This window comes from Heptranchias perlo, chromosome 28, assembly GCF_035084215.1.
Source record: "Heptranchias perlo isolate sHepPer1 chromosome 28, sHepPer1.hap1, whole genome shotgun sequence".
NCBI classification, from domain to species: domain Eukaryota; kingdom Metazoa; phylum Chordata; class Chondrichthyes; order Hexanchiformes; family Hexanchidae; genus Heptranchias; species Heptranchias perlo.
Window position 1 is genome coordinate 6,695,519 of NC_090352.1, and position 19,805 is coordinate 6,715,323.

The following is a 19,805-nucleotide window of genomic DNA, read 5'->3' on the forward strand; positions in this document are numbered from 1 at the left end:
GTCCTAGGATTTATGTTCCCCATTTGGCTGTTTCAACATTAAGAAAGAGTTTCCATAGAAAACCATTGCAATATATCAGAGACTCAGCTGGAAGTTTCAGGAAAGAACTTCTAAGATTTTGAACTAGGTAAAATATACTGCTAGCTGGCTGTATTTGTTTGCTTCTGTGAAAGTGTCTTTCTTCTAAATAAATGCAACTACTAGTTTTAGCCTGAATGCAATAGTCTGACAGGGTGGCAATTTTCTGCTTTTTGAAGTGAACAGAAGCAATTTACAAAACCTCCAATGCAAAATACCCAATGGGATGAATAAGTGTTAGTGCCACACTAACCCACTCACATCACACTAAGAGTGCACGCTTCAGTTCATAAGAGATACTAGTTGTCGTATGAAAAATATCCCTTTGATCAATAGTGTTGGGAAAAAGCCTGAATCACAACATCCTCCGCCCGTTACACAAAGCAGCAACAGAATGCCATGTGACCATCAAGGCCAGAAGGTAGTCACAACAAACATTTTGAGCACGGGAAACTTTAGTCCCTTTGAAATGATATTCAAGAAGTGTTTTGCCAATGTAGAAATCCTGCAGAATTGTTCACAGAACTAGTTTGGGAAAAAACTGTTGTTCCCTTTTAGATCAAACTGCAGCCAATAATACATAGTCAGCTATTAAAAGACCACTGTCAACTATACAACTGCACTCAATGATATATTATGTAAATAATTATTCTGCAAATATGAATTTCAAAACATTCAACAAAATAAGGAGCTTTTCAGACCTTAATTGTGATGCTGTAATTGGTTTAATGACAGACAGTTTACACTAGTACTGTGGGAGAACTTCTCCATTTTGAATGGTTGGGATGATCGATCGTGAGGTTTAAAACAGACTACAGTTGCAGCATAATATTTTACCTTGCTCCCTTATTTGGCTAACTGCACCGCTATTCACACTGCACGATCACGGGTAACAAATGAACATCAGCACAGCAACGGGTGCAATTTTGTCCAGGTTTTTTTGGGGGAGGACAGAGGAAGAGACCATTTATAGTGGCTGCCATTTGCAGAATTCCAGTAGGATCTATATAATAACCTTAAGTGAAAAAGGCAGAGATTAGAGGAAGATATTGTTAAGCAGAAATAAAAGCACAATGGAATTAATACATGAAATCAGCTGACACTGGAGTGAGCTTTTGGCGTCGTGGTGGCATTCCCACTAGAGTCAGAAGGTGCAGGGTTCGAACCCCACTCCAGATAGTCCTGGCAAGTGGAGACTGGAGCTCCGGCTCTGAATTCTGGGTTGACATTCAGCGGGGTGTGGATGTGGATGTGGATGTGGGGGTGAGTGCCCCTCCCATACAATGTGTGGGTTGTGGGAGTCCACAAAACCCTCCAGCCGTTTAGGACCACCTATAATCTGACATAAAGCTGGTTACGGCCACGGAAGGAAGTTCACACACGGCCAGTCAGACTGTTAATCAGCCCGCATATCCTTCTACTACTTCACACTATCCTCCAATGGAAGAGAGTGTGAAGATATGAAAACACAAAGTGAAAAAGGTTGAGATTAGGGGAGGATGGTATTAAGTAGGAATAAAAGAATTAATACATGAAACCGGCTGGCTATACTGTAGCTGATGAGCAGTCAAGTGCAGAGATTATAAAAAGGACCTTGTTCTTTCAGCTTATTTAGAGGCACTTTGAGAGATACAATGTGCATTTGCTTGTGGTGTGCAATCAATAAAGTGGGCACAAGTCTGACAAAGTTTCAGTTAAAAATGGAATTGATCCAGTGGCTCAGTGAGTGAACACATTACCTGGTGTGTGACAGAGCTACACCTGGTGTCTATCACTGGGGCCTCAGTGCGTCTGGACTGGGGACAGGGAAACAAAACAAAAATCAATAACTCAGGTTTTTGACATGTTGCCTTCGCACCAGGATCCATATCCCAGAAATGAGGCAATGTCTTCGGAAAAAATGAGAAGGGGAGAGATTGAAGACTTTTCTTCACAAAAGATTGATCTTCAGAAGAAAGTTGCAAAATAACTATTAAAACACCAAATCTGACTTGTCCAGACTAATAGGTTAGAACTCCTCAGAATAAGTTTGCAGTGCCTCATGTTTCATGGGAAGTGACCCACTTTTAATCAAAAGGCATACAAATATATGCCTATTCTTTTGTAAACAGTCCCTGCAACAGTCCAGGTCAGGTGATGGTCAATATTGCTCTATAATCCCAGATCTTCCCCTGGAGCATGGACCTTTGGGTGGTTACATTGCCCAGCAAGGCTACTACTAATACTACTACAACAACTCCCCACCCTCTTAAAAAAAAAACCTCAAAAGTTATATATAATTCACTTGTACTCCAGTACTTTGTCTTAATATGTGAAGATGACAGAAGCACTAAGAGTGTTTTCGCTGGAACTTCAGTAAAGTACAATAGTGGGACCAGCTATGTGAAACTTTCATACTGCGTCGTCTTGTATTGTGAAAGACACCCAGACTGTTCCAATCTTGACTTGAGTCGGAAAAGGATATTTTGAGTTGTATAGCAGAAGAGTGATGTATGTGTGTTTGGAGGGCTGTTATTGATGGTTGTAGTTAGAATCATACAGCACAGAAGGAGGCCACTCAGCCCATTGTGCTTGTGCCAGCTCTTTGAAAGAGCTATCCAATTAGCCCCACTCCCCTGCTAATTTTCCCTTTTCAAGTACATATACAATTTCCCTTTGGAAAGTTACTATTGAATCTGCTTCCAGATCATAACTCACTGCGTAAAGAAAATTCTCCTCCAGTCCTCTCTAGTTCTGTTGCCATCATCCTAAGTCTGTGTCCTCTGGCTACTGACCCTACCATCAGTGGAAACAGCTTCTCCTTATCTACAATGTCAAAACCCTTCTTAGTTGTGGAAGAATTGGAGGCAATGGATGAAAAGTATCGCACAATTTTAAATAACATAATTGATTTGCAATTTTTCATATTGATGATGGATAGATGGATAAGTTTCACCAGACAATAGTCTGTTAGATTCAAAACAATCTTAAAATGCTTGGTGTTTGAGCTGCAGCCTGAAACTGGCAAGCATGTTCCAATTTGCAAAGTTCCCTGATCAAACAGCAATTAAACGCTGAATGAACCGAGCCTATTTACTCAACAGTTTGGCTTCATTATCGTAAAGTGACAAACCTCCGTCTTAGCAGAATATATTGTGCACTATACGGGGTAATACTCCTGCCTTTATAAAACAGTGCAACAGCCCACTCGCCACGAGCAATGCCATGGGAGGTGTGCTAGAATTGTAAATAAGCCTAGTGCCAATATTGATAAACAATTGGCATGCCACTGAACATTGTAATAATGTTCAATAGCTTAGTTGATGCTATTGGGTTGATTTTAGCCCCAAGTGGGTTTTGGGTTTTGGGTGGGTAAGTGCAAATCGCACTTGTTGGCCTATGTTTCAGGCCCGGGGTAAATCGTGGGCCTCATCTATGTGCCACAGGTCAGCTGCACGCCTTAAACGGGTAGAAAGTGGCAGCTGGCTGATGGGCCAGCGTTAAGGGAAAGCTCGCTGGAATGAAGGGCGTTCAGCATGGTCTCATGGGATGGGGGAAGTGTGTGGAAAGAGAGGGAAGAGAAAGACTCCAGGGCAGGGGAGGACACAACTTTCCTTGTGGAGTCTGGGAGACCACGCCTGCTCCTCCGGGCCCCACAAAAGAAAGTTTTACAATTACCTCGGAGTGCTTTATCTGTCTGCAAACCGGGGCTTTCCTGCTCAGGTCCCAGTTAAAAATGCAACTGAGGTCGCACTGATCTAACAGGACATCAATTTGCATAAATTCATGAAGAGCCCGCCTGCTTCAGGCAGGCATGTCATCTGCCTGCAGGCCAAAATGGGAAAGAGTCGGGATCTGAGTGAACATTGTTTTTAACTGTCCACCCAGGTACGTAGGGTTAATATCCACCCTTATAGGTCACAAAGAGGAGCACGAGGACCCTAACTGTACAAGTGAATAAAGCAAAATAGGGAACCAGTGATATGCTCTATTAAAGATAGAAATATGCAAACGATAACTCCACAATGTTTTGGTCCATCTGAATAGGTCACAGATGCAGAGGAACCAATGGTGGTTAACAACGGTATTTTTTATTCCTAAAAGAACACAAAAGTGACCATACACAAGTGTACTGATTATTTTTGTGTCAAGACACATCCATTTCAAAGTTAGCTTTCCGCAATTAAAGACTATTGTATCAACTGGCCTCTTGCACATGACTCAAACGGTCACTGTATGTCAACCTGTGCTACTTTTAATCTGGTTTGTCACTACATCCGAGCATCAATCTAATTCACAATCAACTTCAGTGATCACTTGACATCTGTTGCTCAGAGCAATGGGACCAAGAGAAAGAGTGATTCATCATTAGAGGTTCAGGAAATAACTGAGACAATCCAAAATAAATCCACTTTGTGATCTCCTCCAGGGGTTGGAGAACCAGACTGCTTTGCCTGAAGGCTGGACTTTCAGATAAGCCCCTTACCATTTCAGAAACACAAAGCTCACTTCTCAAAATAATAGTATCATAGTATGATACAGCACAAAAGGAGCCTATTTGGCCCATCATGCCTGTGCTGGCTCTTTGGTAGAACTATCTAATAGGTCTCTGCTCTTTCCCCATACCCCTGTAAATATTTTCCCATCAAGTATTTATCCAATTCCTTTTTGAAAGTTACTATTGAATCTGCTTCCACCGCCCTTTCAGGCAGTACATTCCAGATCATCATAACACGCTGCGTAAAAAATGTTTCCTCATGTTTCTCAACTTGGTCCTGCCATCATCAAAGATTCGCGTACATACACCCCCAGGTCGCTCTGTTCCTGCACCCCCTTTAAAATTGTACCATTTAGTTTATTTTGCCTCTCCTCATTCTTCCTACCAAAAAATATCACTTCACACTTCTCTGCATTAAATGTAATCTGCCATGAGTCTGTCTATACCCTCCTGATGCAATTCTACTTTAATCTGGAGTGGGCAAGGGAAATATCTCCTCAAAAGGGACTGTTCCATGCAAATAATCTTTTTTGTTCATTTAAAACTCAATTGGACCACTGAGCACTTAAATCAAGTATTGTACAGGTTTCACACAGTACAGGTCCCTCTATAGGCAGGGTAATGTAATCTTACAAAAATCACTTCCGTTGCACCAATTGCCAAACTAAGAGCCAATTTGGTAGAGTTATATTCTGCATGTTTGTAGGAGTAGGAACGAGAATGTCCAAGCACATTTCACGGAAACTTTAGGTTGGACAACACGATCATATGGCTCTTTGCAGGATCCAAACTCAGGTCGCCAGCGATGATTGAACTTGGTTGTGCATTGTTCTATCATAACTGCACTGTTGGTCAGCAAATTAGAACAGAATTGAATCAACACTCTAGCTTTCAAATGAATCAAGTGCTTAACACTCCTTCAAACTGTGCACAGCATGTATTAAATCATTGGTTTGTAAAACACTACCATTTAACACCCAAAGAGGTTAAGACAGATTAAAAGGTGGAGATTAAGCTTCATTGTCCTTACAGACTTGGAAGCTAGTATTAGCCAATCTTGAAAGCTTTCATTTGATTTTAACTCTATTTGTAATTTAGGCATTTCCTCACGTAACATAGCGCACGATACCCATGGCATGCCTAGCTCAATGCCTCAAACTCCTTTCGCTAACCCAACCCAGGCAACCGCTTTAAAAGAGATTGGACGGTACAAGCAGAGGACAATGACTAGTATAAAGTACATTAGCATAAAGAAATTCTATTCACTGTGTCTCTTTCTTGTGGCCTTGCTAGATCTGACCCAGAGTGAGGAAGACAAATCAAATTGTATTATGAAAGAAAGTTTAAACATTCAGGACTGAAGGTTGAAGGGGATGAAGGGTTCAATTAGTTTGTATTCCCTTGAGTATAGAAGATTGAGGGGTGATCAGATTGAGGTGTTTAAAATGTTAAAAGAATGTGATAGGGTAGATACGGAGAAACTATTTCCTCTGGCGGGGGAGGGGGATCAAGAACAAGGGGACATAATCTTGAAACTAAAGACAGGCCATTCAGGAGTGAAACCAGGAGGCACTTTCTTACACAACATGTAGTAGAAAGCTTGATTGATGATGATCCTCCTCCTCCTCCTCCTCCTCCCTCACCACCCACCCGCCTGCCCCCCCCCCCGGCCCCCAAAAGGTTGTGGATGCTGGGACAATTGGAGCTTTCAAGACTGATAAAAGAGATAGATTTTTGTTAAAGGATATCAAAGGATATGGAGCAAAGGTGCATAAATGGAGTTGAGGTGCAGAATTGAATGGCGGAGCAGGCTCAAGGGGCTGAGTGCCCTACTGCTGTTCCTATGTTCATTAGACACAAGGTGAAAAATGAAACAATTAAAGTGATAGGGAGCGATTATAATAAAAGAAAACCAAGGTGAGCAATGGTCCATATTAATTATGTCGCTTACTTTTTCTCAATAGCTAATTGTTGGACCAGTTCCACAGAGACAGCTTTCACCTTTCGGTGCCTTCTCTCTCCTACATTCAGCATCAACAGGTAATGCTTTCTCTGAGGCTTCCTCTCCAAACCTTTTGATAAAAGGAATTCTTACTGCAGAGCTCTCCCCAATAAAGATCAGGGCCAGTGATTTGCCAAGCCATCCTGTTTGAAACCGAAATGTCAACATGCCTTTTAAATCACCGCCATGTCTCCCTCTGTGACATTTTAAATGCCAAGGACCTTTTCCTTTTAAAATTTGCGTTGGGCCTTTTCCATGGAGCTGGACAACTTGAGATCTTGAATCTCCATTTTAATAAGTCTTCCACGTGACGTGACGTGACCATCAGAGCAAGAGCGTGCAAGAATAGAGAACTAACCTTCCACCACACCTTCCCTGTTCTCTGGGGGAGGAGGAGAAACAAAACAAAACCATCTAGCCTTCTAGAACTGTCCTCACTGATTTGGTTCATGTGACACTTGGGTTGAATCCAGCAAGGGCAGATGTAGCCTGATGCAATGAATAAATATTATTTCATAATTATACAACTATTAATTTGGAGACAGACTTTCAGGATTAAATGTCGCTGATGATTTGCATCACTGGTTGCATTTATTCACAAAGCTACAATTCAGCATGCAGAATGAATGAAAGCTCAAACTAACAGGCTATTTAATGAAAAATGCAACCTTCAAAATGGGACATCTAGAGTCTCTCCATTTTTTTTCTTATTTGACGAACAGCTAATGAATCATTTGCAGAGGAAAAGAACACTGAATGCCATGAATCTGAAATAGAAACAGGAATTGGGTTCTGTCGAAACGTCCCACCCAAAATCTTAATCTATTTGTTTTCTTTCAGATGTTGGCTGATTTACTGTGCATTTCCAGGAATGAATCATATGGTAATTGAAGACCGCCCTCCAAGCTATTTCTACCCAGAGATAGTTTGCTTTTTTTAAAATGGCGAAGCTACAAGTGAAGAAGAAGTGACACTGTCGTGGTTAAACTTGGAAACGACAAGTTTTTGCAGAGGAGGACTCGAGACTTCACGTTTGGTAACTGGGAATTCTGAATAGGCAGGTGTTTTACTCAGTATTCATCAGTACTCCTAACGTCTTTCACCATCTCATTAGTCCTGGGCGATATTCAGTTCCCAATGGTCCCACAGCCATTTTATGGAAATTGGCCTGGTTCAGTCTTATTTGCCACCTGCTCCCATTTTCCTGCAGCAACGTTAAGAGTGACTCTAATCAGCCTCTAATACCACTTAAAAATATATTTTTTAAAAATACATTGCTTGAGATTCCGACCATTACAACTGAGGGCTTTATACAAGTTAAAAATCATTCAGGCCAGACTTCCTGTACTGGGATGTCACAGCTCACTTTCACCGACAGAAACTGTGATTTAAGTAAAACTCTCAACAGCGGTGAATTTAAATACATCTCCATCTGGCAGGAAATAACATGGGAAAATATCCAGACTCTATCACTGGAGGTAAAGTATTAGAAAATGATTCAGTAGGAAACTGCTGACTCTCATCACTTCCTTGTCCTTTTTTTAAAAAATTGCTTGCAGAGCAGGGAAGCTGGTTGCAATTGGTGTTCCTTTTAGAGGCCAATCTGGTCGCAATTATTTCCCTTCACTTCCCCTCTTCCTTGTTACCATAAAGGCAAGAAAACTTGCATTTATATAGCACCTGAGCATCTCTCTCTAGCCCCGCAAAGCGCTTCACATACAATGAATTAGTTTGAAGTGGAGTTACTCTTATTAGGCAGGAGAACACAGCAGCCATTTTGTACCCAGCAAGATTCCACACCAACATTAAGATAAGTAACCAGTTAACCTGTCGTCGGTGAAGGTGAGTTGACAGAGGAATGTCGGCCAGAAAACCAGGAGAACTCCCTGAATCTCTTCCGATACTATAATGGGATTCACCAGAACCAGTGGGAATCATAAAAGGCACACAGACCTCTGTTTACTAGCTCGCCAGAAGGACGGAACTTTCCGATAATGGAGCACTTCACTGGAGTGTCAAACTAGCAAGTCCTTGACTCCACTCACTTCCTATGGGAACGTGTATGGGTCCCAGCTATGCCTGCCTTTTTGTGGGATACTTGGACTATTCCTTGTTCCAGTCCTACTCAGGTCCCCTCCCTCACCTCTTTTTCCAGTATGACTGTACGGTGCCACTTCCTGCTCTCGCCCCGAACTTGAAAATTTCATCAACTTTGCTTCCAATTTCCACCTTTCCCTCACCTTCACATGGTCCATCTCCGAATTTTCCCTTCCTCGACTTCTCTATCTCCATTTCTGGGGATAGGCTGTCAACCAATATCTATTCTAAGCCCACCGACTCCCACTGCTACCTTCATTACATTTCCACCCACTCCGCTTCCTGCAAGGACTCTATTCCCTTCTCCCAGTTTCTCCGTTGCATCTGTTCTGACCATGCCTCTTTCCACACTCGTGCTTCCAATATGTCTTCCTTCTTCCTCAGCCGAGGATTCCCCTCCACTGTAGTTGACGGGGCCCTCGACCGTGTCCATCCTATTTCCCGCACTTCTGCCCTCACCCCTTCCCCTCCCTCCCAGAACCACGATAGGGTGCCCTTCCAGCCTCCACATTCAACGCATCATCCTCCGCCATTTCCACCACCTCCAGCGTGATCCCACCACCAAACACACCTTCACCTCCCCTCCCAGCATTCTGAAACGACCGTTCCCTCCGCGATACCCTGGTCCACTCTTCCATCACCCGCTCTCCTCCACAAGGCACCTACCCGTGCGAGCGCTGGAGATGCAACACCTGCCCTTTCACCTCCTCCCTTCCCATCGTCCAGGCCCCAAACACTCCTTCCAGGTGAAACAGCGGTTTACTTGTACTTCTTTCAATTTACACCACAATGCAGTCACCTCTTCATTGGGGAGGCCAAAAGCAGATTGGGTGCTCGACTGGCTGAACACCTCCCTTCAGTCCACAAGTGTGACCCTGATCTGCCGGTCGCTCGCCATTTTAATTCCCCGTCCCACTCCCACTCGGACCTCTCTGTCTTCGGCCTCTTACATTGTTCGAATGAAGCTCAACAGAGGCTCGAGGATCAGCACCTCATCTTTCGTTCAGGCACTTTACAACCTTCTGGAATTAACATTGATTCCAATAACTTCAAATCATAATCACTGCTCCCATTTTTTTTTGTGGAACAGCAGCTGCTGGTAATGGTTCTGATGTTGCCATTTACAGCTCCACTAGACCCATCTTTGTTTCTTAACCTGTCCCATTACCACCCTCCTTGCCTTGCACCATCATCCCTTTTGTCATTTAATCATTCTTACCTTCTACCCTATCACAGATCTTCCCTTTTGTTCTTTCCTCCCTCCCCCTTTTTCCCTGGCTCTGTACATGCTTAAAAACTTTAACTCTAACTTCCAGTTCTGACGAATGGTCTTCAACCTGAAACGTTAACTGTTTCTTTCTCCACAGATGCTGCCTGACTTGTTGAGCTTTTCTAGCATTTCCTGTTTTTATTATAGCAAGTCCTTGAGTAGTATTGATTCAGATACAAGAGTACTACCAACTGAAAAGACAAGCAACCTGGACCCATGGCTCCATTCACACTGCTGTTGAACAGTTACAAGACGAAATGGTGTGGCCCCAGGCAACTCCCTCCCCCATCCTTCCCTCGTTGCCTCTGGGAGATGCTGAGCCTTCAAATTGCAGTTAATCAAGCCTTGCTAACCCACTTTCTACGACTCTGGAACAGCAAGTTAGAAGACCAGCGCAATGCATCTACAGGAAAGAATGAAGAGCAGCACCATCATATCAACAGTTCAAACAGCCTAGGTTGTTATTACTGTAATACTGTCTACTTCCACCTCCGTAACACTGCCCACCTCCATCCCTGCCTCAGCTCATCTGCTACTGAAACCCTCATCCATGCCTTTGTTACCTCTATTCCAATGCTCTCCTGTTTGGCCTCCTACCTTACAACCTCCATAAACTTGAGCTCATCCAAAACTCTGCTGCCCGTATCCTAACTTGCACCAAGTCCCGTTCACCCATCCTCCTTGTGCCTGCTGATCTACATTGGCTCCCAGTCCTTATTTTCAAATCCCATGACCTCGCCTCTCCCTATCGCTGTAACCTCCCACGGCCCTATAACCCTCAGAGATTTCTACGCTCCTCTAATTCTGGCCTCTTGCACATCCCTGACTTTCATCGCTCCACCAATGGCGGCCGTGCCTTCAGCTGCCTAGGCCCTAAGCTCTGGAATTCCCTCCCTAAATCTCTCCACCGCTCTCATTTAACATGCTCCTTTAAACCCACCTCTTTGGCCAAACTTTTGGTCACCAGTCCTAATATCTCACATGGCTCGACGTCAAATGTTATTTGATTATGCTCCTGTGGAGCACCTTGGGATGTTTTACTATGTTATAGGTGCTATACAAATGCAGGTTGTTGTTGTTCTAATAGCAAGAGAAGTATCAAAAAGACTTGCAATCTTCAGCTAGAGGCATCTACCATTAAATATAGAAGTAGCACCATGACTGAAGAGATCCCTACAAGCTTGCCATCTGTCACTACAATTAATAACATGGAAACACAATCCTACCGTTTTCTTTACTAAAAAGGAAAAAACTGGCTGAAAGAGTATGGCAGTACCACTGCCTTATTACTTACACAGGAAGAAAAAGCTGGACGAGCACCAGAAAACAGCAAGACACGAGGCGGGTTGTTGCTCTGCTATATCATGCAAAGTAATGCCAGCTATTAGTCCCATTAAAAAAAACTCTTAAATAATCAACCCCAAAATCAGAAATAGACTTCATTACACATAGTTCCACTCCCACTTCCTTCCCTCGGTTTTCCTGGCGTGTTTGTATCCTACAAGCCTACACATATCAGCTCCAGGTTAAATATCTCCTGCAGCCAATAGTTGTAGTGAGCTTGGCCAGTGGGCAGGAGGCACATGAGTAATGGGGACTCTTCATCTCCTTCCCTTCAGAGAAGCCATGGCCTTTGCTTAGGACTTTACTGCCACCTGTCCTACAGCGCAGACAAGAAATTCAGCAAAGTGGACGGTTGACCAGGTCTCCCTTCATTCCCAGACACTAGGCCGGTACTCCAACAAGCTATCTGCTTCTCAAGTATTTCATTCAGTTTTTTTTTTTGCAGTCCCATGATGTTCGATATTATGTAAAATTAACTGTGGTAGTATTACATTTTCATGGCGGTATCCCTTCCCAGTGTTTAGATATATGGTATTCTATATTATTTACCTCCATTACAGGCCTGGTAATAAACAGACAAGCATTTTAGTAGGAAGCCCTTTCAAACCTAACTACAAAATGATAAGTACTTTGCCCTTAGGGACAAGAACTAGCTGTACAGTCCATTCCTAGATGTGCTGTAGGGCACCATTTTCAAAAGGTCCAAAGTTTATCCTTCCCCTTTTCTCCCACTTCTTCCAAAAGCTGATTCATTAGGGGTGTGGTTGCACTGTGATTCACCCAAGTGACCATTGTGCCTGTGTGAGCTCAGTCAACACTGTCTCTTATGGTTTTACCACTCATTTGCTAAAGTGGTCAAAAATCCAACTTTGGTGAGTGGCAACAACAGAAGGTGGAATCCTGAGATATCGTAGCCTGAACCATATTAACTGCACATTCATGACAAGTAGGATGAAGACTAGGAAAATCCAACAAGGAGATTTACATTTTGTAAATGGGCTGGCATTAAATGGGGCATTTCTGACTGAGCCAACTGGTAACTTTGCCAAGCAATGAATTTTGGACTAACTGCTTTACAGGTCTCGACTATAAAAATACAAACGATTATTTTCAAGGTCATCAATTTATCACTAGTGGCAGCAATCTAGAACACAAATGTGATAACTTCCACAGGGCTCAGGCTGTCCAATACACTAAACATCATCTATCTGCTCCTGTGTGAATAGCTGATCACCTGTCCCATAATGTAGTCATTTTAACACTTGGGAACAAAAGTATGTGCCACTTCAAGCAAAATTACCAACACCACATGCACTTGCATCCATTCCTTGTTAGTATCTTTTAAACTAGTGATGTCCAGTATGTTAGCCACTAGCCACATGTGGAAAATTGGGGAATCCAGATGCAGCTAATTGCATTTCTGATTAGTAAATAAAAAATGAGTAATGGTCACCGTCATTGGGCATGTGATCTCAATACTCATACTTCTTATTCACTTGAACTTTAACCTTTTTGTGCATTTGTTGGTAAAATGTTAAGGCAAAAAGAATGCGCCAGTGTTTTTTTAAATATAATTGAGAATGCTTTACTTCCTTGGTTACTGAATGACGGCAGATGTTTGTTGAGTAAATATACGCATGAATTATATTTACCTTTATTGTGTGTAAGGTGTTTACTACTAAAATTAGTGCTTGTGGCATAGCAACAACTGTGACTAGTCAGCGATTTCTATTGGACAACACTGTTTTAAGTTCCCAAAGAACCCAATCATATGTACAGTGCACCTCCTTGTACATTTACAGGTTAGGAAGAATTCTGTAATTTTTTATATCCGGGACATTAAAACTATTAGGAAATCTTACATCTGAAGTGTAATTTCATTTAAAGGATCGGTGATGCTGAGGTTCAAAATTACACCAAGGGGTTCAATCTTTAGTGTAAGATACATCTTAAAATATTACTCCAGTTTGATCAGGAAAAGCTGCTAAATTCTACTGAACCTAGTTTGCAATTCTTTCATCACCTGGGTGATGAGATGTTGCATGTGAGAAATCTGACTGCACTGCATTCAACAAAACCTTCAAATCCCAGGTAGTAATGCCAGACATCGAGACTCTGGGATAAAGGGTCAATTTAACAGTGTGGCTAGTTAGGTACAGCCTAGAGTCTGTTACCCCTTGCTCAAACTCCAAACCAGAGGACTCTCCAGCTAATATTGACGCACTATGAAGGACCCCTTGAAAGACAATGGCAGCTGCTCAAAGGAGCACAGCATTATCATAGCAGAAAACAGGCGGTTTTATATTTGTATACAGCAACTAAAATGTACTGGCAAGTCAATAAATGCAGAAATCTGATAATCTCCAGGAATGTCTAGACCCCCATCCATCAACCCCCTGAAGTCCTGGGTTCCCTGGTTTTAAACTTCTGGACTGACGGCCACACTCAGGTAAGTTTTGCCAGTCTGGGATGGGTTGACTGATAGAGAGAGAAGTTAAAACTGAGCGGGGTTCGCCTTCCACACACACCCACCAACACACCAACATGTTGAATAAGGCGTGCCATGGGCTGGACCACAAACCTCTCTTGTCCGAACTTGATGCCAAGCTCAGAAGAAAAAGGATAAAGAATTACAAAAATAAAAGAGCTGAAACATTTGTAAATAAGACTGACATCTAATATTGTAGAATAGAGGGAGTAAAGGGCGTTGGTAATATTCATTTGGTGATTCGGGAGGGGGGATATAAATGCAGACGGTCTGATCATGTCTATGTGCAACATCCATCTCTTTCGGAATAAACGCACCCATTATTGTTACAATAAAATCATTCACTTTAGCAAATATTCAGTAAATTAGAATATATTCGGCCAATTGTTATTTCTAAATTGAAATATGACTCCAGCTTCCTTTTTGTAAAAAAAATACATATGTCAGTGGCAGTACAGAAGGCAGTGGGAATGGGACTGGAAGAGGGGTTTGATGGGCGTACCTAACATAACACAGGCAAAAGGAACAAATGGTGCAATAAAGGCATTGGCATGCCGAGCGAAGACTGCGCCACTCCTAACGCCAAAAAAAATGGACACGCGTCTCAAGTCCTGTAATTTTTTTTCTTATTTGGAGAGGTAAGCGGCCCAGCACAAACCACTACGGTCTAAAAAAAAACACCCAAAAAGGAATATCCATCAATCCTGCTAGATTTACTTAGGAATTAGAATGCCTGCAGTGTGACACCGGCAGAATCTTCTAGAATTGCTGCCTCCCACATTTGCTTTGTTCACTGTTTAAACCAGATAGGCTCCCGGGGACAGACAGCATTGCATTCCAGAAGGTTGGGGGAGATAAGCCCCCAAACCCTGCCCCCATCCCGGGTCAGATACAGACCCCTTTTGGTGGCAGGGCTGGAGGGGGGAGAAAGGGGCTCCAGTCAGATCCGAACGAGGGTCACTCGGATAGACCATGTCAATTTCAGCCTCACGCATGTCTATTTCCAGATCATAAATCACACGCGAGGGTGGGATTGCAGGTATTAAAAAAAATAGGGACAGCCCGAGGTTTTGACGGTAAGACGAGTTGCTCAAAGCCATTCCATTATGATTTTTAAAATATACATTTCAGCTGGCACCGCGGGAAGAAGAAGACTCGATCGATGTTGCACAATTGGAGAAAGCGCCGAGTTGTGCGAGAAACTGCTCGCAAGGGCACCGCCCCATCAACCAAACCCTGGATTATCCGCATTTCGGTATTTTCTTCCTTCTTGCCCGATATTAAAAAAATCTTTCACCTATTTAATCTCAAATGCAAGACGGTTTGACCCAGACATTCCATTGACAATTTCAAAGCACCTTCCTATTATAGTACCAGATATCAGTAATTACACACTGAGTTATGAATTAAAATGTGGAACTAGATATTCCATTGTAAATTCTAATTTTTTTGTCTCTCTCTCTCTCTCTCTCTCCCCCCACCACCAAAAAAAAATTCTAGGTCAGCCTCCTCCCAACCGTGGGGCCTAAAAAAAAATAAATGCCAAAACAATGCGCTTAGATTTCATCCATTCATTGCAAACAGGTCATCGTTTTGCGGCATAGCCCAGTTAGCTACTCTGACACTGAAAGACCAGAGAAGGTTTTTTTTTTGGGGGGGGGGGATAGGGAAGGAGGAAAGGGGGGATAAAATAAAACGCAGGAGGAAAAAATAAGTAAATGAATGAATGGGGAAGGGGGGTGGAAATAAACCACAAAGACATACCGATTTCATTGCTGCTGCCATATCATCGTACCGTTCGGCTTGCTCAGCCAGCCTGGCTTTCTGAACTAGCTGCTCGCGATCTACCATTGTTGCTGGGTGTGTATATATATATATATATATTATATACGTGTATAAGCTACAATGTATATAATATAATCTTTTATATTTATATAGAAATATGAGTCCTTATTCTTTGTTGCTTTATTCCTGCAGCAGTCTGTTCCTCTCTCTCGCGCAGTTGCCGCAGCCAGTGCCTCCCCGTCTCGCGCCGACAGGACACCCCCAGCAATTCCGCGCTGACGTCATTGCCCATATATAGGCACCACCCTGCGCCGTCGCCGACGTCACTACCCATATTAAGGCCGGCCCGGACATCCTCTTTTGGATACAAAGTAGCGAGTGAGCGCTGCCTGCTGGGCGTGTGCGTCGGCTTGGCGACCGGGCCGGGCTGGGCTGTCTGGCTGTCTGTCTGTCTGTCTCTCTCTCTCACACACACACACACACAAGTCTGCTGTAGTTGCAAGTTCCTTTCATCGGTTCCCCCCCCCCCCCCGGGCCCCTGCTATTGAACTACACTTCCCACCAACGCCCAGCAGAGACTTTGCAGTTGATCCCAAGTCTTAGGGAGCCTGTGTGGCTGCTTGTGTGTTGTTTTTTTGGTGCAGCCTGTCAGGATTCCATGTGACATTAAACCAGCCTCAACCCCAGCTTCAGCATATGTTGGGGGGGGGGGGGGAGGGTCCAGATACAGAACTAGAGTTAAACTATCAGTCTGATTCAGAGAGGCCTCAGAGGATGATTAATGTGGGAATTGTCACAGTGCCACAGGAGGAATTGCGCTGTGAAAAAGACTTACATTTATGTAGTGCCTTTCATGACCTCGGGACGCCCCCAAAGCGCTTTCCGGACAATGAAGTACTTTTTGGAAATGTATTGTAACAACAACTTGCATTTATATAGAATCATAGAATTGTTACAACATAGAAGGAGGCCATTCGGCCCATCGAGCCCATGCTGGCTCGAGCAATCCAGTTAGTTCCATTCCCCCCCCCCCCACTTTCCCCGTAGCCCTGCAAATTTTAGTGCCTTTAACATAGTAAAATGTCCCAAGGCGTTTCACAGGACTGTTATCAAATAGAATTTGACACCGAGCCACATACGGAGATATTAGAACAGCTTGGTCAAAGAGGTAGGTTTTAAGAAGCGTCTTAAAGGAGGAGAGGGAGGCGGAGGGGTTTATGGAGGGAATTCAAGAGCTTATGGCCTAAATAGCTGAAGGCACGGTTGGCAATGGTGGAACGATTTAAAATCAGGGTTGCCCAAGAGGCCAGAATTGGAGGGGTGCAAAGATCTCGGAGGGTTGTAGGGCTGGAGGAGGTTACAGAGATGGAGAGGGGCGAGGCCATGGAGGGATTTGAAAACAAGGATGAGAATTTTAAAATCGAGGCGTTCCCGGACGGGGAGCCAATGTAGGTCAGCGAGCACAAGGATGATGGGTGAATGGGACCTCGTGCGAGTTAGGATACGGGCAGCAGAGTTTTAGATGAGCTCAAGTTTACAGAGGGTGCAAGGTAGAAGGCCAGATATAAGAGCATCTGAATTGTCCAGTCTAAAAGTAATAAAGGCATGGAGGAGGCTTTCAGCAGCAGATGAGCTGAGGGTCGGCAACATGGCAGCCAATTGCACAGCAAGCTCCCATAAAAAGCAATTAAATAAATGACCAGAACATCTGTTGGTTGAGGGATAAACATTGACCAGGACGAATCTCCTGCTCTACTTTGAAATAGGGCCATGGGATCTTTTCCAGCCACCCGAGAGGCAAGGCGGGGCCTTTGTTTAACGTTTCATCTGAAAGACGGCATCTCCGAAAGTGTAGCATTGGAGTGTTAGCTGAGATTATGTGCTCAATTCTCGGGAGTGGGGGCTTGAAACCTCAATCTTCTGTCTCAGAGGCGGGGGTGCTACCACTGAGCTGCAGCTGACACTGTTCTGGGGTTTGCAGGGTTAAAGGATACTGACTTAGTGTAAAGGGGGTTTTATTTGGGGGTGGGGGCTGATGTGCATACTCTGTTGAACATGATGATATCTATGTTTATCACTTAGTTACCTTGAAATAATTATGTCACATTTGTTGATGGCAAAGTGTGGAGTTGATCACACATTAATTGTGCAAAACACACTCACTGACAAAAAAAACTGATTCAAAATGCAATCAAAGGGAGGTCCAAATGGTCCAATGTCACTTTGTCAGGAAGACAGTGACTGTTTAAAACAATCTTCATGGACTCCATGGTTTTCATTATAAAAAATAGTAGGCACAGCTATAACAGAAAGATGTAATCTCACCTCAGGGTACAGTTGCTGGTTATAACTCTGTGATTTAGAGTGGTTTACTATGTCACTGGAAACCCCCCCATCTATTTACTCTCCAGTGTGTATTTTTTTCTATGGGATTTAATTTGCTCTTAGCAGGTTGATTGCGTTAAGTCAAACTTTATTTTTTCTCATTTATCTTTTTAACACACTTGCAGGAACACACAAGTTTAATCATCAAGTCATAAAATTACAACACAGAAGGAGGCTGTTTATCCCATTGTGCCAGTTCTTCAACAAAAGCTGTCAAATTCCCTGCCACATTAATCAGGGTGGTTTGTCTGAGGTCAGATACATATCAGCTAATGCACAACTGGAGAGGGTACCAGGGATGAGGGACTTCAGTTAGGTGGAGAGACTGGAGAAGCTAGGATTGTTCTCCTTAGAGCAGAGAAGACTAAGGGGAGATTTAATAGATCATAATATTCTATGATTCCAGGTGTTCAAAATTATGAGGTGTTTTGACAGAGTAAATAGGGAGAAACTGTTTCCACTGACAGGAGGGTCGGTAACCAGAGGAGACAGATTTAAGATAATTGGCAAAATAAAGAGAGGGGAGATGAGGAGACTTTTTTTTAACGCAGCGAGTTATTATGATCTGGAATGCACTGCCTGAAAGGGCGGCGAGAGCAGATTCAATAACAACTTTCAAAAGGGAATTGGATAAATATTTGAAAAGTAAACATTTACAGGGCTCTGGGGAAAGAGCAGGGGAGTGGAACTAATTGGATAGCTCTTTCAAAGAGCCGGCACAGGCACAATGGGTTGAATGGCCTCCTTCTGTGATGTATGATTCTAAACAACCAATATGAATGTAGCTGAACCACCCACTAACCCTTTCAATGGGCAGGTAAACCATAAAAAGAATGCTCGTGGATCAATCCAGCTGTGGCGTGCATAAATGTGGGCACTTGTGGAGGGGGCAAGAAGATGCCGAAAAGCCAACTCAACAAATGAAACCCTGCAGGTCATTGTGGACAGTGTGAGGCAATGGCCAAATATCTACTGTGGGTTAAAAGGACAACCCATTTCTATATAGAAGGGATGGGAAGCAATCAGGTAAATGCAGTACTTTATCTGGAACCTTACTTGGAAGGCTGTGCAAAGAACTGATGAGATGACTGCCAGTTATTTCACTGCTAGGTATGGAGAGATGGTGCCAACACCTTATATTAGCAGAGGAGTTTATCCGAGGAGGCGATAGTTGTCAGAATGCATGGCTTCACAGACTTTATCTGAACATGTCCAGTAACTTGCACTAAAGAGAAGCAGTGAAGATATTTCAGAAGTCCAACAAGAGGTTTCAAAAGACAAACAAATTTAATAGAAGATGAAAAAGATTGTTCACTAGCGATCTTTATGCATAGATCTGCTAGCAAGGTGTTTGACATTTATTTCCACCAAGCCGAGTGAAATACATATTGTTGTGCAGCCTTTGCTTATCTGTGCAGAATTTAATCTCCAGCAATGCAAACTGTTTGTTTCTTTGCAGAAGGACACAGTCTTCAACAGGTGCCAAGACTGATGGTGTCCTTACCTGTCATGAGGACACCATTGTGGTGATTAGGTAGAGAACTGCGTTCCTGCAACTCTGGCCTCTTGTGCATCCCCCCACTTCCTTTGTCCCACCATTGGCTGCCGTGCCTTCAGCCATCTATGCCCTAAACTCTGCAATTCCCTCCTTAAACCTCTCTGCCTCCCTCTCCTCTTTTCAGATGTAAACAATTTTACAACACCAAGTTATAGTCCAGCAATTTTATTTTAAATTCACAAGCTTTCGGAGGCTTCCTCCTTCGTCAGGTGAACGATGTGAAAATGAAATCCTCGAAATGAAGTCGCATTTATAATTCACAGAACAATGCTTGGTGAGTACAGACAGTTTTTTCAACTGCCCGTTGCCAAGGCAATCAGT

At 43.2% G+C, this 19,805-nt stretch overlaps 1 protein-coding gene across 1 annotated transcript in view; it reads right to left on the reverse strand.

Annotated features, from left to right (window-relative positions):
* Positions 1 to 15,795, reverse strand: part of LOC137344808 (14-3-3 protein gamma-B) — a 60,123-nt gene extending 44,328 nt beyond the window's left edge. Inside the window, exon 1 of the mRNA XM_068007976.1 lies at positions 15,521 to 15,795. Within this exon, the coding sequence (XP_067864077.1) occupies positions 15,521 to 15,607 (87 nt within the window). The 5' untranslated portion in view covers positions 15,608 to 15,795. The remainder of the gene's footprint in view (positions 1 to 15,520) is intronic.
* Between the last annotated feature and the right edge of the window lie 4,010 nt (positions 15,796 to 19,805).